This window comes from Dipteris shenzhenensis, chromosome 28, assembly GCF_047967505.1.
Source record: "Dipteris shenzhenensis isolate YYH24624 ecotype China chromosome 28, Dip_SZ_1.0, whole genome shotgun sequence".
NCBI lineage: Eukaryota > Viridiplantae > Streptophyta > Polypodiopsida > Gleicheniales > Dipteridaceae > Dipteris > Dipteris shenzhenensis.
This window is the reverse complement of record NC_141623.1, coordinates 22,186,133-22,213,143: the sequence shown is the minus strand read 5'-3', so window position 1 is coordinate 22,213,143 and position 27,011 is coordinate 22,186,133. Positions and strand designations below refer to the sequence as shown.

Genomic DNA, 27,011 nt, shown 5'->3' with positions numbered 1-27,011 from the left:
AAAACCACAAAACCAAAAATAAATAAATAAATAAATAAAATAAAATAAATAAATAATAAATAAAAATAAAATTTGCCTGTCCGAAACGCCGTTTCTGGTTTCAGAAACGGCGAACCGTTTCGGGTGCCTAGAAACGCCATTTTTGGGCACTATGAAAATGAAAGAAACTAACATTTAACAGCTTTACACTTCATATACAAGCTCTAAAATACCCATTTGAAACTTTCAAAGAGCAAAAAGGAATTTTTTTTTTGATGTTCCGGGGCCGTTCCGGTTCCGGTCTGCTACCTGGAACGGCGTTCCAGATGTACCGGATGTCGGAATGCCGTTCCTTGGTAACTATGCTTTGCACAAAAGTCTTACTTTTGGAAAGCTATCTTATTTAGGAGCTTCTCCTTTTGGCAAAAGCCAACTAAAGTGACTGGCATGGAGTGCTACCTCCATCTCTATTTTTACCAGTAGCTGTCCCGATCCTCCACCACCATCTTTGGAGTGCTCACGACTATTATCACCTCTGTTCTAGCTAGCGAGTTGATTTTTCCACCTCCCTGCTTGGGCATGACAGCTATCATGGCATATCTCAGCCCCTTCTATGCCTTCTTTTTGCCTCTCCAAGCCTGCTTGGGCATGACAGCTATCATGGCATATCTCAGCCCTTCTATGCCTTCTTTTTGCCTCTCCAAGCCCTTCTATGCCTTCTTTTTGCCCCTACTCTGTTCCGAAGCTCTATTTGATCCTTTTGGCATTGGTATCTTGCTGTCACAGCCTGTATACAACTGCCAAATCTCTATTTTGAAACCCATACTGCTCTCAGCATTTGTTCATACATAGCATTGAAAGCAATAGCCTCAATTTGTGACATCTGTACCGGTTGTGCAGGCGGTACAAGGTTGTCAGCCTTCTGTTGAGATATCTCACGACGATTTCCATGGCAGATTCCTTCAAAAGTATTTTTTGTCACATGTGGTAACCTAAGTACACAATAAGAATTGAATTTATCAAACCACTAAAGACGCTTTGGGAATAAGAATTTAGGCACAAAGAATACAGAAGAGAGAGAAGATGAGTGATTGCAAACTACTTTTCTTGACACAATGGCCTGCTGCCTAAGCATGAAGGAGAAGCAGACTTCATTGCAAACAATCGACTGATACATACTGTATTTATCCTTCTCTTCTCCTTTGAATCTTTCCTGCTTTCGGTAATATGTTGATGAAAAACAAATAGCAACTGCTTGCTTTGCCCACCATTTAAGGTATAGAGCAGCTAGAAGTAATTACCAGGCTGCTCTAAGCTATTGCAACAGCCCCCAGTAGATGCATGTTCAAATGCTAAAAACTCAAGCCCATGTGGTTTAGTTACTACAACAGCAGGCCAAACAGTTTGCGGCCTAGACCTTGTTTATGAGTCATCCTCCTTTCAATCGTGAGGTGTATTCCAGGGACAGAAAGGAAAGGACTGTAGAGTGGTTAGCAGATGGGAAGCTCATTTCTCCCTCAGTGATTATCCAGACCAGTTACGCTCTACTACAGTTTGACGTGAAAGCATTCTCCTCGCGGCAATATCTAAAAACAAAGCCTGCAGCTCCCAGTACATGGCAAGAATTCCAAAAGGTTTTAGAAAGGAATTCTTGATTTAGCTGCATATGTTTTGACAATTTCAGAAGCCTCCTCAATTTGGATAAGGGGATGAAGCCCTTGGATACCTTTGTTCTGGAATTTCAAGAGGTTATTTCTGTTGGAAAAAAACTAGAGGTAGGTTGCTTGCTTAAGGCCAACACTAACTCTGCAGCAGATGTACTTGGGATGACAAGATAGTGGATAAGGGACACTCCATGTTTTATAGCAATGGCTGCTGTAGATAAATCTGCTCCTGCTCTTCCTGTGCACCACGATTCGGCTCTTCTACAGTGGGTAGATCAGCTCAGGAATGTCCAAAGGATCATAAAGTGTGAGAACCCAAGGAAGAAGAAAAGACATAAGAAAATTTCCTGTGCGGCGCCCTCTTGTACTCGACGGAGTGCACCTTTGGCACCGCCTCATCGTTCGGCACCAGCTCCATGTCCCATACATGTTGCTAGCCCTCGTTGGGTTCTAGCTAGAGTGAGATTGGCATCTCCACCACATATAAATCAGGAGGGGCCCTCATCCACTTCGGACCCCACCCCTAGTGGACCTTTTAGCGTTCCCGATCCGGTCGCTGATCCTGTTGGGAATAGTGATCTCCAAATCCTTCTCAGGTCATGGCTGGCGTTATACTAGATCTAATCATGGTTAAGACCAATGATGCTTCTCCTATAGATCTTCTTCGAGGTCCTGGCCCCTCCTCAGAGCAGCCCCCTTCTTCCTTTGCTTTCCAGGCTCCCTTCACGAGGGAAGAGGGTGTCTTTTGCCTCATCACCTTATTTGAGTGCAGGGATTTTGCACACTCCGACGTCATGCATGTTTCACAAGAACTCTTTTTTTGCTCTGATGGACTATGCCGTCAGATTGCTACATATTTTTATGCATTCCTTCTTTCAACAAATCCTGACTCACCTACCAGAGATGGGGCCAAACTTATGGTTTGGCATAGTATTCTAGTATTGGTGAACCCCATATAACAAATTTACTTGATTTTCCTTTTTACCAATACGGAATTCAGGATTGCATGTCTTGCCCTTCACAAGTTGAGATGATGGATTGACACCTTCTTTTGTTATTGCTTTCTAGGACATGATTGGGGACCATGTTACCTCATCCCTATAGGGCTTTGGGACTTTGGTATGATGCTTGATTCACTTACAGAGGGTATTATTCTTCTTTGTAGAAATTTCATCTCCCAATGAAGACCCATCACTTTGTTGGGAGCTTTTCACAAGATTCTGGCCAAAGCAATCAATTTGCGTTTGTAGCCCTTTCTTCTTGATCTTATTCGTGATATGTAGACTGGCTTCATGCATGGAAGAACCATTTTTGATAATATTTTTTCTTAGTCTCACTTCCTTTAGAGCAGCCTTGGATTTGTATTGGAATAAGTCCAATGGCTTTTGGATTTAGTGATGAGGACACTCCAACCTAGGGGTGGACATGGGTTTTACTTGGATCGAGAGGAGGGTCTCTGTCAGATACACGGGCTGCCATGCCGGTGGGCATATCTCCATCGCAATGATTCGCCCTTGTGCCAGAGAGTGTCAAAAGGTTTCGAGCTTAGCCAAACTTGACCTTGCTTCTATGGTAATGGAGTATTGGTGAACCCCATATGACAAATTTACTTGATTTTCCTTTTTACCAATACGGAATTCAGGATTGCATGTCTTGCCCTTCATAAGTTTAGATGATCGGGCTCAGGTGGATTGACACCTTCTTTTGTTATTGCTTTCTAGGACATGATTGGGGACCATGTTACCTCATCCCTACATGGCTTCGAGACTTTGGTACGATGCTTGATTCACTTACAGAGGGTATTATTCTTCTTTGTAGAAATTTCATCTCCCAATGAAGACCCATCACTTTGCTGGGAGCTTTTCACAAGATTCTAGCCAAAGCAATCAATTTGCGTTTGTAGCCCTTTCTTCTTGATCTTATTCATGATATGTAGATTGGCTTCATGCATGGAAGAACCATTTTTGATAATATTTTTTCTTAATCTCACTTCCTTTTGAGCAGCCTTGGATTTATTTTGTGTTGCAGCCACAGTTACGCTGAAACGCGTTTCAGAGCCCAGCCAGGCCTGAAACGCCGTTTCAGAGACGAGGCGTTTCCTGAAACGCGTTTCAGGGCCCGAAACATTTCGGGACCCTGAAACGGCTGGCTGAAACGTTTCAGCCAGCCTGAAACGCGTTTCAGCAACCTGAAACGCCGCGTTTGAGACAACAGATGCTGCCAAGTCTCCAATGTCCTGCGAGATGCGCCGCCAGCCCCGTTTTCTGCCTTTCTGCCTCCGATTTTTGCCTCCTTCCACTCCTTCAGCCTCATAGTTCATACTCTCTCCAGAGTCCATCCATCCTCAAGGTTTAGGGGCCCTCCTTCAGCCCCATTCACTCCTTTCCTCTCCTTTCTCTCTTGCAGCCTGCTTCAGCCCTCCATCATCATCTTCTCCCCTCCAGCCCTCCTTCAGCCCTCCTTCAGCCCCCTCTTTCAGCCCTCTCTTTCAGCCTTCTGTTCCCTCCTCTTTCAGGCCCCACTTTCAAGTTTCAGGCTTCAGCCCTCTCTTTCAAGTTTCAACCCTTGGCTCTCTTTGCAGTTTCAGTCCCCCTTTCAAGCAACAAGCTTCCAAAGTTCCATGGCTTCAAGACACCCTACCCCTGAGTCTCATTTGGAGGTAGAATTCACCCAATCAGATTTTTGGTGGAGTCAAGTCGATCTCCTGGGTGGCTACGACTCCAAGAAAGGAGGCACTCGCAAGTTCATGTGCAGGTGTTGTGGATTGAAAAGAGGTGGGATTCCTGATAGGGTGAAGGCCCATCTTCTTGGCATCAAGGGAGAGGGGATCACAATATGCACTGAAATATCCGAGGAAGAGAAAGCAAGGTTGGCACGAGAGGTCGAGGCATTTCCTTCCGCGAAGAAAGCTAGGACTATTGCATCCACTGGTGGAGGAGCTACTTCAGGTGCTCATATGGCTACTGCAAAAAGGAGTCCTCTTCCCTCTGCTGCTGCTACTACAATTTCATCTTCTGGGAGTGCACATGTTCTTGGAGCTACAGGTTCTACTCCTATTGCATCTCCTTCACCTCTCCCACCTACACGAAGGCAAAGCACTCTTTATACTGCATGGCATCCACAAAGGAAGGCACAGGTAGATGCAGCCGTGGCCCGTTTCTTTTACTCGAATGGGATTAGTTTCAATGTGGCACGGTCTGCTTATTTCAAGGAGATGGTGACTGAAATTACAGCCTTTGGGCCCACATACACCCCTCCCACTTTTGATGCATTGAGGGGAAAGCTTCTAGAGGATGAGGTGAAGGCAGTTAATGAGGCCATTCAGCCTGTTAAGGAGAAATGGCATAAGTATGGGGTCACTTTGGTAGCAGATGGTTGGAGTGATGTACGTAGTCGATCACTAGAGGGTATTTTGGCATATTGCAGAGGATCTTCTTTGTACATACACTACATAGAGTGCGGAGTACAACAAAAAACAGCAAATGTTTTGATGCAGATGTGGGCAGATGCAGTGGAGTATGTGGGCCCGTCTAATGTTGTGCAGTTGGTTTCAGATGGTGAAAATACCAATAGGGCTGCAGGTGCATTATTGGAACAAAGGTACCCCCATATTCAATGGAGTTCTTGTGTTGCCCATTGTTTGAATAATTTGTTGAAAGACATTGGCAAATTACCTTGGGTAAAAATTGTAATTGATAATGCAAGAGAGATAGTTGGGTTCATTACACGCCATCATTTTTCTCTCTCTTTGTATCGCACCTATGCAAGGAAGGAGCTTTTGAAGTATGCAGAGACAAGGTTTGCATACAATTATGTGATGCTTCGCAGACTCATTGAAATGAGACCTGCTCTTAAGTAGGTTGTGGCAAGCCCACAGTGGGATGCATGGCCCACTTCAAAGCAGGCTCTTGGGATATTGGTGTACGATTTGTGCATAGGCAGCGATGACTTTTGGGCTGATGCATCACACTTGTATGACTTGTGTAAGCCGATTGTCTTGTTGCTAAAAAAGGTTGATGGAGACATGCCTTTTATTGGCAAGGTATATGAGGGGATGGATCGCATGATAGAAAATATCAGAGTGTTAGAGAAAGATCCCCACAGGTTGAAAGAGCTGGAGGAGTTGGCTGTGACTAGGTGGAATCAGTACTACTCTCCCATTCATGCGGCTGCATTTGTGTTGGACCCAGAGTTTCAACACAAGGCAACTGCACAACAAAGTGATGCAAAGGTGGTCCGTGGTTGGAACCTCACTCTTCAGAAGATGGTGCAAATGCCAGAGGCTCGCCGAACAGTGAAGGACCAGCTCGCCAATTACCGCAATAAGGAGGGCATATTTGGATGGCCAGATGCCCAGCATGACAGGTAATCCTAACTCATTTAAATTCTTAAATTTTACTATTTAATGATTCATAATTTTCAGATTTCATGAGCTTTGCCATATATCTGAATTTTATGATCTTTCAAATTTCAGATTTCGAGTTGGGTCTGTTACATGGTGGGAGGATTATGGAGCTGATTCCCCACAGCTGCAAGCGCTTGCCATTCGGATTCTCAGCCAGGGTTGTAGCTCCTCCTCTTGTGAGCGCATGTGGAGCAGCTTTGCCCACATCCATACAAAGAAGAGGAACCGTCTCAAAGCACAGAAGGCGAACGATCTTGTCTTTGTTAATGCAAACTTGCGTTTGCTTAACAGGATGAGACAAGAGTACACTCATGACAAGTTCATTGGTTTTCATAAGCCTGATGACATCCTCACTGATGATGAGGAGGAGGGGGAGGATGATGACGACGACGACGACGACGATGAGGAGATGGCAGTGGAGGAGGAGAAGGAGGAGGAGGAGGACTCTTGAGCAGCTGAGCTATCTAGATTCGAGAATCTACATTATGGATTTTGATCATATCATCAGTGATGTAGCGGTTGGCCTTAAGGCTTAGAGCCTAGGCTTTTGGGAATCTGAATTTTGTACTTTTGACTCTTGAGTCTTGAGTCTTGACTCTTGACAATGAGACATAATAATATATGAATCATATATTATATTGCCTTTGGCATTTTGTAACTTGTCAATCTTCAGCTTTTCTCATTGATTTCAGATTTGTCATTTATATTTGTAATATGTATTATGTATTGCTCACTGCTAAGTTAACTTCTAAGCTCCAAGTTCTAAGTTATAATTTGTAACTTGTTCTAACTCCTAACTTCTAAGTTCTAACTTCTAAGTGACATTGTGCCATGTGGTAAGTATTATGCACTATATTTTAACTTTTAAGTTACAGGTAGGCTGTAGGCTGTAGCATTCTAAATGTGTGTGTTCTCATCTCCAAACTCCCTTTTCTAAACCTCCCTTGCTGACGTGGCGTTTCCCCGTTTCAGCCCTCCCAGAAATCCCGAAACGTTTCCGTTTTCGTTTCCGTTCCCCGTTTTCCCGTTTTCGTTTCCCCTAACTATGGTTGCAGCAGGTGCACACGTTAATTGGAATAAGTTTAATGGCTTTTGGATTTAGTGATGAGGACACTCCAGCCTAGGGGTGGACATGGGTTTTACTTGGATTGAGAGGAGGGTCTCTGTCAGATACACGGGCTGCCAGGCCGGTGGGCATATCTCCATCGCAATGATTCGCCCTTGTGTCGGAGAGTGTCAAAAGGTTTCGAGCTTAGCCAAACTTGACCTTGCTTTTATGGTAATGGTGGTCAACCAGTTATTGCTGGCCACGGCTTCGTTTATTTGTTCTTCTTGGTGCCATTCTAGGGACTGTACCACTCAGCTCAAAAGACCGATAAGGAGTTTTATTGGAGTGGTCTAGATTGTTCAGCAGATACCAGAGCCAGGGTTGCTTCGGAAACTCTTATCCTACCCAAGTAGGAAGATAGTACCACATGGATCTTTACTGAATCCCTCTAAGAGCTCCTTCCTTTCCTCTTATGGCTGCTATTCTGAAAGCTTGGGTTAGCTTCAGGAGTACTCTTTGGAGAGTCTCCTCCCCTCTTCATCTCGGGAAGAGATTGATAGACAGCTAGTCATGTGGAATGATAGTATACTTGGCGAGCATGGTAGACTATTAGGTACCTCTCACTCTATGCAGTGGTCTTCTTGGGAGAGAGGTCTTGCTTCCTTTATAGGCTCTTGGAGGATTTTCAGGTGCCTTCCAGATGATTGCATGTTCTAGTTAGTAAATCACCTCAGAGGAAATGCAAGGATAATCCAGTAGATTGATGCCATACCCTTGGATTGGGTTCTTTCAAGTAGCATGTTTCGCTCTAGGGACATGCCTTTATGAGACCAGGGATCCCACTTTAGGTCGCGGGACTACGAGGTCTAGGCAGGGATGCCTTGGTCTTTGATGTTCACTTTGGGGGCAGGTTATCTAGATCTGCGGATGATATTCTTATGTATATTGCATTTCAGCCTGTCAGGGTTGTAGGTCATGTGGAACAATATTTTCCGGAGTTAGGATGGTACCTAGATTCTAACCTAGGTCGCATCCTCTTGGGCTCATGGAGGCTTTGGATCTATGGAGGTGTTCCCATAAAGTATTTGCAATGGGACCCCAGAGAGTGTGAATGGATTGATGCAGGGCACCGAGAGAAGAGCCTTCCCTTCTTTTGATACATTGTTAGTAATGCTAGGAGGTTTCAGCTCAACCTTAAGTATGGAAGCCTACCAAAGTTCCTCATTGGAAGAATTTTCAGATTTTTGCTGCAAGTCCTTTTGGAAGGGACTATAGAAATCCCTCAGGAATATAAAAATCACTCTTTTCTTTTGGCTTTCTATTCATGGAGGGATTGCCATGAACCAGTGGAGGTTAAAGTTTGGGGCTGATTCAACATGTTCTTGTTGCCTCTCTGCTAATGATTATATTCAACACACGTTGGTAGCCAGTTGGGGGACCACGCAGGGGTCTTCACGAGCAGCCTCTACCAAGAGGAATATTTTCTTGAGGGACTCCCCATTCTTCTCTGAAGCCCTCACAATGTTGCGGTGGCACTATCAGCCTCAACCTTGGTTGTTTTAGGAGCTTGATTTGGATTTGCTTTTATTTTCTCATGCCTTGCATGATGTACTTCTCTATTGACCTTTGCTCTTGGAGGTTCTTTCATACTTAATAGAAGTCTCTTTTTCGCTAGAAAAAGAGAGAAATGGGAGAGTATTTCCATGGATTTTGTGGTTATTGTTGTCAGCTTCTTGTGGGAATGATGCAATTTGGGTAGCAGTTAGCTGACTTGCTAAGATGTGTAGATTCATTCCTACATGAGAGAATTTCAGCAACACCACTTGCTTATCTATTTGTTGAGATGTTGTTTAGTTCTTATGGTTTACTACCTACTGGAATTGTAAGTGATAGAGATGGTACTTTCATTGGGCATTTTTAGTAAGTGGCATCCAAGAAATTGGATATGCAGCTGAGCATGAGCTCAATTGACCATCCGGAAGTTGATGAGAAAAAGTCAAACTATGGAATATATGTTGAGGGCGTATCTTCCCAAGAGAGAGTTTGATTGGGAACTGTCTTCTCCATGAGTAGAGTTTTCTTACTTACAATAGCGCAATGCACTCTGCTACCAAGGAGAGTCCATTCTGTTGGTATCAAACTTTCACATATGATAACTGAAACAATACGAGGACAAGCAATATAAAGGTGGCGGCTATATCAGAATGAGCGCAAACTCTCTGGGACAACAAAGATACAAATACTCGACTCGTCTGCTCAGCCCGACACACCTGTTGCAGCTCACAACGACTCAAGACACTACCTCTCAACCACAAAGGTCACACAATTGTGTATAAGACTCTGAAGCTGACACATAGTCAGGATATAGAGACCCGACAGGCCATGATGATGAAACCGTGAAGGAGATGAAGCCGTTCTAGAGATTGCGCACAGAGCATTCACCACGATCACTTGCATCCATACTTATGTAGGTGTCCACATTGACTCACCTTCGAGCTTCCACCTCGCGACTAGCTAAGACCAGCCTATCACAAGCTGCGGTTTCCTTTTGCCAGAGGTCGCAGCTCTCCAAGGAGAACAAGGGCAACTCTCATGCGTCCCAAAAGCATGGGCAGAGACACATACGACCGACTTGATCCTTTCAGCACTTGGCCACGTCCATCTCCACAAGCAATAGTGCCAAGTGGCACACCGCTACGAGATGCTCTTGCCTTAGGAGGGTACTCACCCCCCCACACGGTTTACCCTAGGCAAGATGATATTGCTAATACCCCCCATAAACCGAGTGGGCAAAACACACCAAAACTCAAAAAAAAGGTGCCATACCAAAACCAAAACTATCGCCACAGCTAACACTATGCTTTAGAAGGCATAATCTTCATCCAAGTTATAATTGGGATGTCTTTCTCGTGTACCAGTTCTGCAATATGCTCTTTTGGTTCAGTGCCTTCGATCACGTATGCCTTGGAGCTACTACTTGCATTATCATCAAATGCTTTCTTGTAGCACATCTTCTCCTCGTGATCGTCACGCTCACAGTAGCTGCATGCTTGCATAATTCGCTTCCCATTATCCTCGGCTTTACGTTTACCTTTAATTGCAAAGGCTTGCTATGCTGTACCTGTAGAACTCATCTCTAATCTCCTCTCTTGCCTTAAAAGAATGGCACCAACATCATGAAAGGTGAGTTCATCAGAATTCACACGTAACACAATCACAATCTCGTTATTGCTTGACAACTAATTGCATGCGATTTAAATGAGTTGCGAGACTGTCTCCTTCACCCATCTGAAGAGCAAAGAGCTCCTGTTTGAGCGTTACTTTTGAATTCTTGACTCTCCAGCCAAAGAGAGTCTCCAACATACTCCAGTTCTGTGCAGCTGTCTTCGAGATATTGATATGATGGAAAAACTCCTCTCTAAGTGCTCGACCTAAGAGTCCTAGAGCTTTCTCATTCTTCAAATTCCATGCTTGCATCTTTCTTTTCTAACCCTTGATTATTTGCAGGCTTTTTCTCTGATCTAGATACTACACCCCAAAGACCTTTTGCCATAAGGAGGAGTCAAACAAACAGCTGCCAGGAAGGAAAATTCCTTCCATCGAATTTTACAACCAAGATCTCAGCTAAACCTGACTTTGTGCTTTTGGAAATAGCATCCATGACTTGGAATTATTCGACAAGCTGACCACACATAAGTGCTAAGATGTCGAGGTGTAGAATTCTCTTCCTAAGACTGCGAGGTCTTTTGAATGCCTTACGAATCTTGACAAGCTCAAACCTAGAGACCTTCTACGTACTCTTACACTTTAATTTGGTTCCTCAAGAGCATCGACCACAAACCCTATAGACCTTTGCTTTGATACCACTTGTTGGTATTAAACTTTCACATATGATAACCGAAACAATATGAGGACAAACAATATACAGGTGGCAACTATATTAGAATGAGCGGAAACTCTTTGGGACAACAGAGATCTGCTCAGCCCGACCAGGCTTGTTGCAGCTCACAACAACAAAATACAAACCAAGACACTATCTCTCAACCACAAAGGTCACACAATTGTATATAAGACTATGAAGCTGACACACGTTTAGGATATAGAGACCACACATGCCGTGATGATAAAACCGTGAAGGAGATGAAGCCGTTCTAGAGATTTTGCACACAGCAAGCACCACGATCACTTGCATCCATGCTTATGTAGATGTCCACATTGACTTACCTTCGAGCTTCCACATCGCCACCAGCTAAGACCGGCCTATCAAAGCTGCGGTTTCCTTTTTCCGGAGGTCGTAGCTCTCCAAGGAGCACAAGAGCAACTCTCATGCGTCCCAAAAGCATGGGAAGAGACAATCACGACACCGACTTGATCCTTTCAGCACTTGGCCACGCCCATCTCCACATGCAATAGTGCCAAGTGGCACACCACTACGAGATGCTCTTACCTTAGGAGGGTGGCCCCCCCACAAGGTTTACCCTAGACAAGATGATATTGCTAACACATTCCTCTTAAGTACAGATCCTGTGGGTAGTTGGCTTACAAATATCAAGGTAGGAGGTGCATTGATCGCTGGCAACATCAACAAGGTATGTTGTTAGCAAGGGAAAACATAAAGAGTGCTCAGGATAGAGCACAATTTTATGCTAATCAGAAACTCTTGCCTTGAGTTCTCTTGAAAGGCCATGGATTTATTTGAGAATGCCTAAGGACTTGAGTAATGAGAACCGGTATGGTTTTGTGAGTCGTGACCCATATTTACTCAAAAAGATTAATGATACAGCTTACAAGTTGCAATTATCTGATCGTGTTAAGGTACAATCCGTCTTTCATGTCAACCAACTGAAAGAAGTGCTGGGTGCGGGAGATAGCTTAGTTTCCAAGGATGGTCTACTAAGACTATAAGATCTTATCCTTTTATACCCCATGAGCTGTTGGAATGGTCATCTGTGAGCCCTCAAATGAGGGGAGCATGGGGGAGGTGCACCAGGGCATGTTAGATGCCATGTGGGCAGTGAGTGAGCCTGCCACATGGACAAATTTGACAGGGAAAGCAAGGCTGCCACATGGGCAGCACATGGGCTGCCATGTGGGCAGCAAGCACACAAAGAATACAAAGCAGAAAACACGGCTGCCACATGGACAGCACATGAAATGCCATGCGGGCAGCACCCAGAGATCATACCTGGCTGTTTGTGGAGCTTTGGTGGACAGGTTCTGTACAGAACAGAGAGGGCAAGCAAGAGCAGTACGGAGCAGTATTGCAGGTATGGAGGTCTGGGCAGGACTGAAACAGGTCGCCTGGAGTCTGGGAACCAGCAAGAACAGTACGGACATGCTGTAAGGGTGTCTGGAAAGAGGCTGAACCAGGGGCAGGAGAGCTGGAACAGGTCCAGCGTGGAGGCGGAACAGAAGGAGAAGATCTGAGGCAAAGGCCTAACCCGCAATAGGTCAGGACAAGCCTGGGCCGGTGGCAGGCTGCCACGTGGCCAGGCAGGTCAGTCAAATGTGGCAAAGGCCTGGAAGCCTGGAAATAACCCACAATAGGTCAGGGCTGCCACGTGGCCAGGTGGGTCAGTCAAATGTTTTACAGACTAAGGGGTCAGCTGAATCCAGTTGGGTATATTAGGGTTCCTTTGGGGCCTATAAAAGGGAGCCCTTTAAGGGCGTCTCAGTTAATCCATTCATTGAGTGAGTTGTGTGAGCGGTCCAGCCTGCTTCAAGGTACCATCCAAAAGTCTAATTGGTGCAGCAAGGGAAATGGTTGACTGCAGCATACAAGGAGCCCTCACAGCAGCAAAAGAAGGTGGGATTACGGAGGAGACTTGTGCCTCAGTTCAGGCTGCCTTCACAGCTGCAGGGAGGTCAAGGATCCATAGCAAGCACTACCTGAGCATTGCCTGTCCTACAGCTCAAGGGGATCAAACATCATCTTATTACAGGTCTTAGTCGTTCTTAGAATGGGGTAGCAATGCAAGTATAGCTCCATTATGGAGATGGCAATGCCAATGCTGGATGGCAAAGACTGTCCCAACTTTTTTGGTTTGTTGGTGGGCATTGCTTGTGCGATTCGGTTAGTCAAATTTACTTTCATGAATTTCTTTGAAACTCGCAACTCTACCATTCTTTGTACCTCATTTCATATTAACCAATGCACTCCTTGCTATTTAATGCATCTGTCATGCTATCTCATTCACAAAACCTCTCCTTGATTGAAACTGTGCCTGTATGCAAGTCAGAATACAAATTTTTGTATCTTGTTTGAAGAGCCATAATATGGACTTGGTTAGCACGATCTAAGTGTGATAACAAAGTGTTCATCATTCATTCTATGTGTGTTCCCGATGAAGAAATTTAGAGAAATAACTTTGTTCTTAATGTGATATTACAGTATGTACTGGATGCATATCGGAAGGGTGACAAGTTGAAGTTTGCAAATCACTCACCGAATCCAAATTGTTATGCTAAGGTCAGTAATTTTTACTTGGAAAGAATTGTTGATTCATGAAAGTCTGGATTATCTGGATTAAGAATTACTCTATATACTTAATGGTGAAACCTTTTTTCCAGGTGATTATGGTGGCAGGAGATCACCGTGTAGGCATATTTGCCAAGGATCGCATTTCTGCTGGAGAGGAACTCTTCTATGACTACAGATATGAACCTGATCGGGCCCCTGTTTGGGCAAGGAAGCCAGAGGGTTCGAACTCCAAGAGAGAAGAACCTTGTTCCACTGGTGGACGTGCTCAGAAGGTGGCTTGAACCATGTGTGTATTTGTAATATTAGTGAACATGATCCAGGCTAGTGTGAAGAGCCTAGTCTAGTGCTGGTGTACTGGCCTGAATGGCCCTGACTGCTTTTATTTTTACAAAAGCATTTGCTCATCCATTGAGTTGTGCAACTGGCTCATGTGGGATGTATACTTGTTAATAGAAGATGCTAGGATGTGGGGGCAAACCTGCTTCTTTCTGAACTGCTGAAACGTGTCACTTTGCTGCAAGCTTTTGATGTTCACCTCTGCATTTCTTTAAAAATATTGTAGGTTCACTTAAATTTTCTTCTTTATTGGAAGTTTGATAGTTTTTAAAAAACATTTGAAGCATTCGTGCATGTATGTGTGGCAAGAGGTTATGTGCAGAAGCAGATCTACATTGCTTGACACCAAGTAGGATCATTGAGATATTCTCGTCTGAAGTGGTCAAAAAAAGGCTGATTTATGTGTCTTCGCAAATGCAAAGAAAAACAGCGTTGTATCTTATTGACAAAGCTACTTTGTATGCAGCGATTTAAATTGTTTTCCTTTCTTGTGTGTGTGTGTGTGTGTGTGAGAGAGAGAGAGAGAGAGATGATATGATATGATTGTGTGAAAGTCTGCTTGAGACCCTTTAGGATATATGGGGCTGGTGAGATGATATGAAATGATTGTGTGAAAGTCTGCTTGAGACCCTTTAGGATATATGGGGCTGGTGACCGCTATTAACTAATAGTGGTCTTGTACACTCATAGAGAGAGAGAGAGAGAGAGAACGTTTGTTAGAGTTTTCAGAAGACATGGGTCTTTGAGACTGAGAAACCGTATACAAACAAGCTGAAAGGGTGGAGCTACTAAACGAGCATCAACACCCACACTATATGCTACATGCTACATAGTTGCTACATAGTCATAAGAACCTCAATACAAAGCCAAAACATTATGTCCATATCAGTATGGCCGTCCTCATAATCACTAACATCATATGTCACTAGAATACAAATCAAAATGCAACGCAATATCATGAAGGACCCAATGCCCGATTAGACAGTGGTAGCATAAAGTTAGAGATATAGTGTTGTTAACTATTTGTGGGTGCTACTCGGTGTGGTCTCTTGGTAGAAGCTCTGTGTCGGCGGACCAAGGCTACGGTGATCCCAGACGGTTGTACCCCTACCTTGAACATGGAAGGGATGTCTCCAAGTGTACTTAGTTTGTCCATCCTTTTCCGAGTATGACGCATCATTGGAGTCAGGTCTTGCGTGTCGTAGATCCACGTGATGGTTGATATGCTTTGACAAGAGTCTGCCAATGCATCTCGCCCTTGTCTTTGTGACCTGAGTAAGCGCTCTGGATGTCTAATTGCCTCATGGATGAAGGCAACCAAGTATCTTTGGTCTAGTGAGGAAGTAGGAAAGTAGCTCGAAGTTGTCTCTGAAGAGGTAATAAAAGTGACCTCAGATTTCGTAGTATACTAGACACTTGAAGATGAAATGCTCCTCTGACTCAATCTCCTGTAGCTCACACAGAGTGCATATGCGACGCTCTCTAGGTACTCCATCAGCTCGTCCACTCTGAATGCGAAATCGGTGTGAAGAAACTCGGAACTACCTAATAGAGATCCTCAATGAATGGGCGAGGTGAATCTGGGTATATCCAAGAGGATCATTAAAACCCTCGTTAAAAATACGTAGATCGTGATCTTGGTTCTTGCTTCCAATCAGCTTCGGAATGTGTATAGTTGCAAGAGGTCCTCGAGTATCTGATTAACCTCATGATACCTAAGTGGGAGAAATGGCACATCAATGTTGTGATAGAAGGGGGTAGTCTACCCATGTGGAGCCCCAATCTCTCGAACAACTTGCATGTGTGCGTACCAACATCTGTGGTCGATCTCAGCTGTCGAGGCCCTAGAGGACAATTCTAGCCATGGCAATTTGCGTCATCCTGAGGCGTCCCCATACCCCCTAGCACGATATAGATACGTGATGATCTGGAATGTTATAAGTTGTATACGTGATATAGATATGTGATGACCTGGAATGTTACAAGTGAGGGTTAGCCAAACTTGGCTTGAATAATGTGATGAGGAACCGACGACTTACTGTGAATCATTCGTGATAACATGACGTCCTAGAGACGCTCCACTCGAGCCCACTCTAGATCTAAAGGATTTGGCCCCCAACTAGGGTTGCCATACATTCCAACTGGTCGGACCAAGGAGTCGAGTAAGAGGACATCCTGAAAGTGCGAGTGGAAGCATTGCCTCTCTAATCTGGGCAGAGAAGCACACCCTTTGTTGAGATGGGCTTGCATAGCTAGTTTCATCGTAAAAATAGGGTCGGAGAAGAGAACCCCTAGGTATGTGTAAGATGAGGCAATCTCAAGCGGTGATCCATCGAATGTGAATTCCTCTCTATGCATGGATGCACGGGAGGTATTGAAGATCATAACCTTGGTTTTGCCAAGGTGGACCTTCAAATCATGTGACTCACAAAAGGGCTGTATGAAGGCCTCTGCAAAGGAGGAAAAAACACCACATTATCTGAATACAGCAAGATATGAATTAGAGTACCAGTGAGAGAGCATCTAGCTTGAGCCAGAGTCTGCATAAAGGTCTCCAGCTCATCTATGTAGAGGGCAAACAAGGTGGGCGAAAGAGGACAACCTTGTTTGACCTCAATAGTGTTCATGATCTCCTCTGTCCAATCAACCCCTGTCCTGACTCTACCCGAAACTCTCTTGTAAAGTGCCATGATAGCCCAAATCATCTCCTGGTTATAATCCAAATCTCATAATTGTCTAATAAGGTGGGCCCTAGTATCATATCAAAGGGTTTGCAGAAATCCACAAAGCAATAATAAACCTTCTGCTTCCATGCCTTGGCCTCCTTGATGATACATCTGAGTGTCTGTGGTCCATGGTCCCGTGGTCATGTCGGAATCCAACCTCCCCTGTGCTGTGAGCCCCTGCATCTATTGATGCATAGATCTTGGACATGACATGTCCAACCATGATGGTCCTATAGTCCCTTGCCTTGTGAATAGGTGAAATGGTGTTAAGGGTCCAAGTGCGTCGAAAGCCCAGGCACACAGCTTCATTAACCAGCTTCACTAGGATCGGGGCTAGGACATTAATCCCATATGCAATCAATTCAATGCATAAACCCTCACAATCTTTCGCTCAGCCGTTATGAAGCCTCATCACATCGTCCTTAACACCACCCTTAGTGAAGAGGGTGCAGGACATGGGCGGGGGTTATGTGAAAGGTTAGGGGCGGGTTGATGTGGGATGTCAGATAAAGTGCGTGCATAAGCACGCCAAACTGGAGGATCTGTGAGAGGTGAGGGAAACCGTTGCTAAAGGAATTTCCTCCAAAAATCCTTAGAGTTGTTACTAATCAAGGTGTTCAGTAACTCCTCATTCTAGCAGATAAAAGCTTGTTTCTTTCATCGGACCAGTCGTCGACGATACTCACACATTATCTCCGGTTCGGTCGAAAGATTATGTTTGGTCTCAAATATGAGTTGACGACGTAGGACCTTACACTCATCATTGTACCAACTATTGCATGGAACGGTTCCTAGAGGTGGTGGGTGAGTGGAGCGAGTAGTGTACGGGAATGCGTGAGTGCAACCTCGTGAAGTGAGAGTGATCAAAGCTTCTCGGTCCTCTAGAAGGGGTATGTGCTTGATGCATGTGAGTAGTGTGTAAAGTTGGGCAGAGTAGCTAGGTGAAATACTGCAATTGAAGTGTATGCCATGATAAGTGGTATGAGTGATCGGTGGTGTGTGTGGTGCTGCAAGATGGGGAGTGAAGATACGGAAGACAACGTATGTGTGATTCGCTCTTGGAGGAGGTGGTGCAACAATGAAATTAGTGATACGAGAGGCGAAGGCAGGGATCGCATGATATAGTTGACCCTGCTAGAGCCTTGCCCATGTGAGAAACAAGTGAAACCACCTGAAGAGGGCCATCGGATGAGACCATTGTAGATAATGAGATCATGCATCATCCCCAAATCCAGTAGTACATGCCCATAAGATGTGACCGGGGCTCACCTATCAGCTGAGACTCATGACATACCTATAGCACCTAAGTCAATGTCTGGCTGTAGGATAGCATCAGCTCTGAAATCAAGCAGAGAGGCACCTGGCGCACCCTCGTCCTCACATTGAAGTCCCCAACAAGGACTTCTCCGCGGCTTGAGAAATCCACAATGTCCCAACATAGTGCTGTAGAGGGTGACGTCTCGGATATCTTATGCAAAGTGGGACGTCTCGGGTGGAAAGTAGCACACTGCAATGAACAAGTCCTGGCAGTCCACCATACGTCGGATCTGGATCCAGAAAAATCTAGATGAATGTCTCTCCTCTCTACCGAAATTTCCCCAAAAAGGGATGATCTGTAAAGTACTACAACTCCTCCCGAACCTCTGACCCCACCTGTATCCCTTGTCTCGTCTTTAACAGTTGTCTCCCAAGTGTACTCGCTGACAACTAGTAGGGGGCACCTTGGACTTTGGTGTGTCTTTGTATAAAAGACTATGTTTCTACTTGTGAATGACTGCAAGAAGTTCCCTTGTTCTGACCATAAGGTACCATTACAGTTCCAAATAGTGCAGGACAGAGTTCTGATATTTTGAGTCTCATAGACCTCGCCCCCCTTGGTGGGGGAGGGAGCGTGTACTCTGTGAGGGAGTCTCCCATCTTGTATCACTACCCACTTCCCTCTTTGCAAGGCCAAATCTCGTTGCTGTGTTAGGGTATGCCTCTACTCAACCTGCAAAATTGTCAAATCCTCATCCATGGAGATCGATGGCCGGTCCCGTAGGATCGAGATCTAAAACGTAATGCTGCTAGTCGAGCCTGAGCATCATGGAATTGTATGATGAGGGGCTGCTCATGGTTGGGGTCTCTCCCCACTCGCCAAGCTCTCTCAATCGCATGCTGCACAACCCCCAAAGTGGTGGCCACAAATGTGATTGCATTAACCATTGGTGTAGATGCTGTGCAGGTGATACCACAAACTCTAATGTTGAGAGCTTTACTAGCTCTCTACTGCCACTCCATGGGAGTGGTTGAGATGGTTGCCTTTGTAGGTTCCCGCATGGCCACATCCACCCATTTGGATGTCTCCTCAATTACAAACTGCATGATAGCAATCTGCACCTCCACCACTAGTGTAAACACTAGAGTAGCCACCTTTGAAGATCCATATGGTGAAGAATCTACAAATAAACAACAACACAACTTTCAACCATCTTATGTTGATCTATAACTTTTGCCTTCATGCCACTCTCCCAAAATCCACCATTTTGAATCTCAAATATGCATGTTAAAACTTGGACCCAAAAATCCACTCATAAAATTAGCAAAATTGTATTCTTTCCATGTTTTTTGCACTTGTTCACCTTCTGACAGTTGAATCACATAATAATTTAGTTCTCCAAAACATAGTCACCTTTTTTAAATTTTCATGGTATCCTCTTCTCATGATAATACTTGTCATGTCTATCATGCGCCTTCCTCATGCAATACTTAATCGTTTTCAAGTCCTATCCATGCTTTTGAGCATCTCTCTAAATACTTGTACTCTATTGATAGGATCATACAAATTTATCGCCATACTACAATCATGACTATAGACAACTATAAATAGAAGAATCTTTGAAGAAGAATGCCAAGAGCTCTTGTAGGCCAATTCTTCTAAAGGCTACTCAACCAATTCTTTTGCTTTTCATCCACACACATCCTTGACATATCTTGTAATACTCTATTCACTCTCAGTCTCTCCATCATTTTGAGGATGAAGTTCGATATTCATCCTTAATTGGGTTCTATTGTTTGGGACTCGGAGCTTCATGTGTGTGACTCCATGTGCACTTGAGTGTGTGTCCTTAAGTGTCAATGTGAATGTGGTTGTGTAGGTGTCAATCGTGTGTTAGGCCCAATGTAGGTGTGCTTGACGTCATGTGTGATGTCAATGAGGTTCCTCTCATGTGACACCAATCACATCAATCAAATCAGTGTCATTTGTTGTAGTCTTATCTCCATCATGTATTCTTTCCCAAGATTTCCAAGATGCTATCAAAGCTAGATCTCTAATCTTGCTCAATAGTTGTAGCTTCCATCTACATCTCTTACACTAATAAAAGAATCAATGGCGTGATGAGTCCTATTCAAAAGACTATTGCTCCCTCGCACTATTGCTTCTTGCTATGAGATTTGATTGTCAATCGTGTACCTATGTAACGCATCCTGTTTCATTGGTATCGCCAAATAGAGATCTATTTAGATATTACCCCCATCATGCATAATCTTTGGAAATGCCATCACTCAGCTTTAAGCATACTCATAGGGTGATTCCTGAACTGTTGTTTTATTGTTGTTGGTCAACTATCACATATCTTCCCATACTTCTCCAAGCCAACCTACATCATTATGTGTCATCAATTCTAAATGGATGCAATTTAGGGTGACGATCAAGCTCTTATATGCATTTTGCCAACCCCTTGGCCCTTGATCTTTGATATTGTTTGCACTAGCATCATTCTTATTTAAGGTTATTAAACCTTACTAAGGCTTTATTAGCCATGTCATTGAAGTCCTATGCCATCTTGTCACTACACCATTCAGCCTCACCTATTTGCCTGCTTCAGTGGTTGCACTCCCTCTTGTTTTTTGGCCAAGAGTAGACAACATTCTTCCTCTATATAACCCACTTTGAGGCCACTGCTTGCATCATGACACCAATGGTGACATAACGTATGACAATGGTGCAAATGTCTCCAACAACCTATGCACTTCTCTTCCATTCTCGGTGCTAAGAACATTTTCAATGGCAAAAGATCAAAATTTTGAGAAAGATACTACAACTTACGCAGCAGGTGTTACGTACCCGAAAGATGAGTATCGTAATCAACAATGAAGTACTTATTAATGGCACAGAGGTGCATGATCATGGAAATTAGGAGGTTTGGGTATCCAAGTAAGTTGGCAAGCTTCTCATAGCTGCAATGTAGATCATCATCACAAATATGGGCCTATCCATCAACTACACGTTTTCATTGTCATTCCTTCCATGCGAGTTGCATTAGCATAGAAATGCCACCTGAAGGAACATGCTTCATCTCCATCAACATCCCGAATAAAAGGGGGAATCCTTGCTCTCTAAACATCATGAATTTATGTGTGACAGTCAAAGTTACTCTGCCAAGGTAGTGCCCAAAATGATTGTAATAAACTGAATCTTCTCTTGCCTTGTTTCATAAAAGGCTCCACCATTGGTGCCCTTTCATGCACCTTGCTTAAAATGAGGAGAGTGTTTTCTAGATAGATTGATGTAGGTTGTCATGAGTAATCAAGATCTCATAGGACGCTTGATTGTTGTGAGTTAAGGTGTTGGCATCGTCACGTTCTTTCGTATCACATGATTGCAATCTTGAGCCCAAATCACCATGGTTGATGACGATTCACTCATACTTCTTCACCTTTCCTCCAAAGGGGGGTTTGTTGGGGACTTGGAACTTCATGTGTGTGATTCCATGTGTGCTTGAATGTGTGCCTATAAGTGTGAGTCTTCTTCATAGGGATGAAATGATCCATTTTCATAAGTCTATCCACTATTGTATTCTTACAATAGGTAGACTTGTAATGAAATGGATTCCCATTTTCATTCTAGTATATCTAAAGACTTCACCACTTTACGAGATCTTGTTTGTTCCACTTTCACTCTTTGGATATAAAATCTTTCACTCACATGCTTGCTTATATTTCTTTTAAATAGGCCCAAAAATTTATTTCTTACCTCCCAATATGTTATATTAAACCATCACAAATATCAATCAATATATTTTTCTTTATTTTTGGAAGATCAGACACCCATAATCTTTACTTGAAAATAGATTCCCATTCACATTCTTGTAATTTTTAGCAAATAAAACATCATTTCCATCCGCAAGCTTTTACAAAGTATATTGAAAGTAAGAATCGTGAAACAAAGCATCTTTAATTTCATCAATCATATGAGTAAGCCGTAGTTATTGCATTACAACATGTTCTAATGCTAAGAGCATCTTCTACTCTTTTCTCCCTTCCCACAGCTACTTAAATGTCAAAATCATACTCACATAAGAGTTCCATCCATTTCCTTTGTTTATTATTTAAATATGTCTGGGTAAAACAAGATTTCAGACTCTCAAAATCAATTCTTCGTAGAAACTTCAAACCTAAAAGAAAACGTCTCCAATGATTTAATGGATGAACAAGTGCGGCTAACTCTAAATCATGAGAAGGATATGCTAATTCATGGTCTTTACTCTCCCATCTTGTCGTAAAACACAACCCATTTGTTTTCCACTTGCATTACATGCTACAATGAATGTTTTACTTACATATGGCATCTTCAAGACTAATTTTTCATCTCCTTTCTCTTTGATTATATCAAAGGATTTTGACACTAACTATCCCAAACAAACTTGCTCTCTTTCTTTGTTAAGTCTATACGAGGTGAAGTAATCCTTATGCTTCCTTTCATAACTAACCCTAAAAGAAGAGATAGGAAGCTTCTCCCTACTCACTATTGCTGCCTCCCCCCCACCCCTGCTTCAAACCCCCCCTTCTTCAACCTGTCCTCCCCTTGCCCTTCCTCACTACCCCGCTCCTTTCCCTCACCTTCGGTGCTTGCCCCCAGCTCTACAAGTGCCTTTCCCCCTCGCCTTGGTGCATCTTTATCACCTATGGCTTCTTGCCCTATGGTAGATGGTTGAGAGTCCTCATCCCCCCCTTGGCTCTTTTGGAGTGGCGGAGCAACTATTGCTTGGATTGTGGAGGCTGCCTATTGCAACTTGTTCAAAGTCTGGGCCATCTTGGTGGTGGCAAACTCCATTCGGGAGCTAAATTTTGAGTCCCCCAGGTTGCCTCTTGGTGGCGATTTTCCTTTCAACGGGGTAGCTTTTCCTCTCTTGGTGGGATACCATGGCAGCTAGTGCCTTTTTTGGCAACCATTGGTGGCAAGTGCCTTTGCCATAGGTCCCTACCTTGGGATGGCCTGTTGTAAAAGACACCTTTCTTCTAGCTCTTATGTGTTACTTTGGAAGAGTTTGTGAAGCTTCAAGGTGTCTTTTTCTAGATCTTTCTTCCTTAGTGTTGTACTCGCCCCACTGGGAGCAACCCACAACTAACCTTCTCTCTTAATTGGCTATGGTATTTGTTTTTTTGGAGTGGTTTTTAGAGGGCCCATTCCTTCATACCCTTAATGAGAGATTTCCTTTTACTGGTCCTTTCCACAATAGCCTCTAGGAGTTTGTTTAAGAGGGCCTCAATCGTCTCTTAGCCATCTTTTTTCACTTTTTGCAAAGGTGCAATACATAGTCACTCTACTAGTGTGCAACCAAGTTTGGGATAGAGGTCTCTTTCATGATGCAATGGGCCCTCAAGATAGTCATGGAACCTATGATGCCTTCACTATAGGGATGCATAGATGCAAACTACTCCCTCCTCTAAGCCCCCTTTGAAATTAGAGAAGTCCGATATGGTGGTGCATGCCTCTACTCATAAGTGATCCTCATTCTCCCAAGCCTCTTCTCCATGAGCTAGACCTTGTTGAGTTGGTTCCATGACCAAGCCTATCAATAGCTTCAATACCTGATACTCTACCAAGAGCTATAGAGGGCAATGGAATTTTTTTAAATTCAAGAGTATATGTTTTCATCAACAGATGTCAATCACCAGCACCATCTCTTACCTTCATTTAGGTTACTTGGATAGGCATCCTGAATGTTTATGCTACTATTGTTTGTAGGCAACAACATCTTGCGTTTTGAAGGTGGCTGACGAAGAGCCTCCCAAATGTAAACTCCTAGATTGTTGGATGCAACTTCAACAATTTAGAGGTTGGGGAGGATAAGTACGATGAAGCGCCCTTCTTAGAGACGGCAGGAGAGAGGAGCACATGGGAACAATTTATTTTCACAATCTATATCAGAGACCCTTGGCGAGAGGCAGTGTTTTCCAAACTTCTAGGCAGCCTCCATTTCTCCTTTGGTTAGTGCCAGCATGCTGGAATCTTAGTTTCCCCAGTTATTTTGTAGCTAGAGCAGCCCAATGAGGGCTTATCCAAGGGGGGATACGCATACCCTATTCCCTATTTATAGGGGCATGAGACATAGGAGGCAGTTCAGAGATTTGGAGTTAGCCCGTTGATACCCTGTGGGTAGCAAGTGCAATCCAAAGGAGCAATGACGAGCTGAAGTCATAGGCTTTGTGCTACCGCCACCTCCTTTAGGTGTGTGAGAGGGATTTGAGATGGGACCTATCCTCCATCGAGCATCTTAGAGGGTAGGACCTAGGGTTGCAGTGGCTTGTAGAGGTAGACATAAGTGCACATGGCTCGACCCCTAGGACAGAAAGACCTATCATGCAGAGTTATCATACCATTCTTCTAGAGCCCGTTGGGTACATCAAGGTTATAGGATGGCCATGTAGTTCTTTCAGGCCATAGGACCTAGGTCAGAGGGGATACAAATTACAATTGTAAAGATTGGGAGGCAAAGATGGTCACATGCACTCGGACCCCTAAGAGATTCTTTAGATGACCACGGAGTTCTAAAGGAATTTGTTTCAGGTTGAGGAGGAGTCCCCCTTGATGCTTGTAGCCAGAGAGGCTCTTTGGGGTACATCCCATCACTATTGTCTCCAGGCATGAGCAGAGAGTTAGAGATGCCTTTCATAGATGAGGAGCTCTCAGATGCCCTCAAAGACCCCCCCTTGTAGAAATGTATTAGAGAGGATGGTTTGACACCATCTTTCTTTTGAGAGCACATCTACACCCCTCTTTGACTTTCTTTTCAAGAGATTTTGATGCAGGCTTGCTACCACAGTCTTTGAGTTGAGGATGGATATGCTTGATCCTGAAATGGGGAGGTAGAGCTAACTTGTGGCAATGGACAAGGATCAATCTGCTGGACACTACATACAAGATCTTAGCCAAGGTCTTGTATCTGTGAATTTGTGGGCCCATCTTGTTGACATCATCCATGAGACGCAGACAGGGTTTGTTCATGAATGTTGTATCTTGGAAGACATCTTCACCTTTTGGGAGGCCATAGCCTCTTGCTATCCTTCTCTTGGATTGTGAGAAGGCATACGACAGGCTGGAGTGGTCTTTCCTAGAGGGCACCAGACAACATTTAGGCTTTTAGACAGATGGATTCGAGGCTCATTCGAGGGTCTCGGCCTTGAATGCAAGGATCTCCAATAAGATGCTTATCGCATGAGGATTTCTCTCTCTTTCACTCAGTTTGACAAGGTTTCTTGCTCACCCCATTCCTCTTTCTTTTTGTAGTAGAGGCGTTGAGCTATTTCTTGTGCTCTTAGGCGAGTAGGCCTTACAGGGATGAGGGTCCCAATTTGATAAGAGAAGGAGCTGTTGGACTTGAAGTTTGAAGACAACATAACATTTTACATGGAGGGTTTTGTAGCAAGCCTCAAGGTGGTCAAGAAGGCTCTAGCCTCCGACTATGTGGCATTGGGGGCTAAGATCAATTTAGCCAAATCAATTGGTTTTCTTACATCAATTGAGGGGGTCCAAGAGGTCCAAGATTGGGGGGGGGGCTTTAGTTTCAAATGGATCCCGTCAGGGCAGACAGTGAGATGCCATGTATGCCAGATGGGCATGGACACTTTAGTAGAGTAGAAGATTGCCCTAGTAGTAGAGAGTGTGCAGTGCAAGCTTTATATTGGAGTTCATCCAAACTCTCTCTAGCATGCAAGGCCTTGGAGGCTAGCTAGGTTCTCCTTGCCACAACCTGTTACATAGCCTTATGTTGGTGTTTCACAAAGGCTGCATGGACAGCTCAAGCACTTGGTGTGCAACCCCCAACGGGAAAAATTGGGTGGCACCTAGAACAATGGAGCCAGAATGGCATGGTAGACTATGATTATACCTCAAGCCCCAAGGGGACTTGGCATCATTGAACCAAATATGTAGAGCAAATCCCTACTAGACAAACTTATGGTACATAGTCTCACTCTAGGGTTCGAGCCCTAGAAGCTTTTTATTCAACAAGCGCTTCTCAAGACACCCCCCACATAGCTAGATAAAAGCAACAATTCCATAGGTGAATTTTCTTGGAGGCTCCCCTCATAAGGAGGGTCTCCCCATCCTCTTCAGAGTCTAGAATCTTCTATCTATAGGACTTACTTAGGCCAAGGCCACTTGTTGTGGTAAGGAGTTTGATTGACACAGCTGATCATTTGGCATCTCGAGGTCCAAGATCAGAAGGGATTGGCTAGGCATAGTGGGATAACGGCCCTAAGAGGTCTTTTGGGATGTGGAGATAGCTCCCTTTAGATGAGGAGGATAAGGAGCATGCACTCTCACATTTAAGGAGGTGAGGCAGATGATTGATAGAGATAGACGCATTGATTCTAGACTCATGGTAGGAGGGATTGAGCACTCCCTGGTCCCCACATCCTTGGCCTAGTTAGTTCTCAAGGACTACAGTGCCTCTCATGGTGTAGTCCCTCTAGTAGTCACAAAGGATTTTATCGTTTGTGCAGGTACTACAAGGTGGGGATGGGAGGCCTTTTGATGGCTGAGATAGAGAGAGACCATTGGGAAAAATCTCATTATTGGAGGGTCAACCTCTCTAAAACATTCGATGGGATTCAAGGGAGCAGTTCTGGCCTGCTCAAGTAGGGCAGTCGAACAAAGTGGGGAGGGTGTCCTTTTCCTTGTATATGACACGTATTGGTCGACGCTTATAGATGCAGACAACGACCTAGAACCCCTCAAGGGAATGACTGTGAGATGAGCAACAGGTCTCCCATGAGGTTATGTGGAGGCATGAAAAGGAAAGAGTGTACAAAGAGTAGTAAATGCAAATGGTTCAAAAGTCAACAAGATGAATTTCACTCATGTGGCTTGGAGAGAGAGAGAGAGAGAGAGAGAGAGAGAGAGAGAGAGAGAGGGGGGGGGGGGGGGATAGGCCAAAGAGGACACTCATTAAATGCATGCATTAAAGCCTCTTACAACGAGCATACTTGGACCAATCACCTTAAAATAAAAACCTATTTTACCTTTGGAAAGCGGACAACCTTCCCTATAGCCTTCCAAAGGTTGCATGAAAAAATGAATAAATAGATTAGGACAACCCTTAAA

At 44.1% G+C, this 27,011-nt stretch overlaps 1 protein-coding gene and 1 pseudogene across 3 annotated transcripts in view; both read left to right on the top strand.

Annotated features, from left to right (window-relative positions):
• The window catches only part of LOC147883326 (histone-lysine N-methyltransferase CLF-like), a 60,939-nt gene extending 46,956 nt beyond the window's left edge, over positions 1-13,983 (top strand). For all 3 annotated transcript variants that reach the window (XM_087399295.1, XM_087399293.1, XM_087399294.1), the window contains 2 exons: positions 13,488-13,565; positions 13,667-13,983. In XM_087399295.1, coding sequence (XP_087255421.1) covers positions 13,488-13,565; positions 13,667-13,858 — 270 coding nt within the window. In that variant the 3' untranslated portion in view covers positions 13,859-13,983. The remainder of the gene's footprint in view (positions 1-13,487; positions 13,566-13,666) is intronic.
• On the top strand, positions 4,519-6,499 carry LOC147883327 (uncharacterized; annotated as a pseudogene).
• Positions 13,984-27,011: the final 13,028 nt, after the last annotated feature.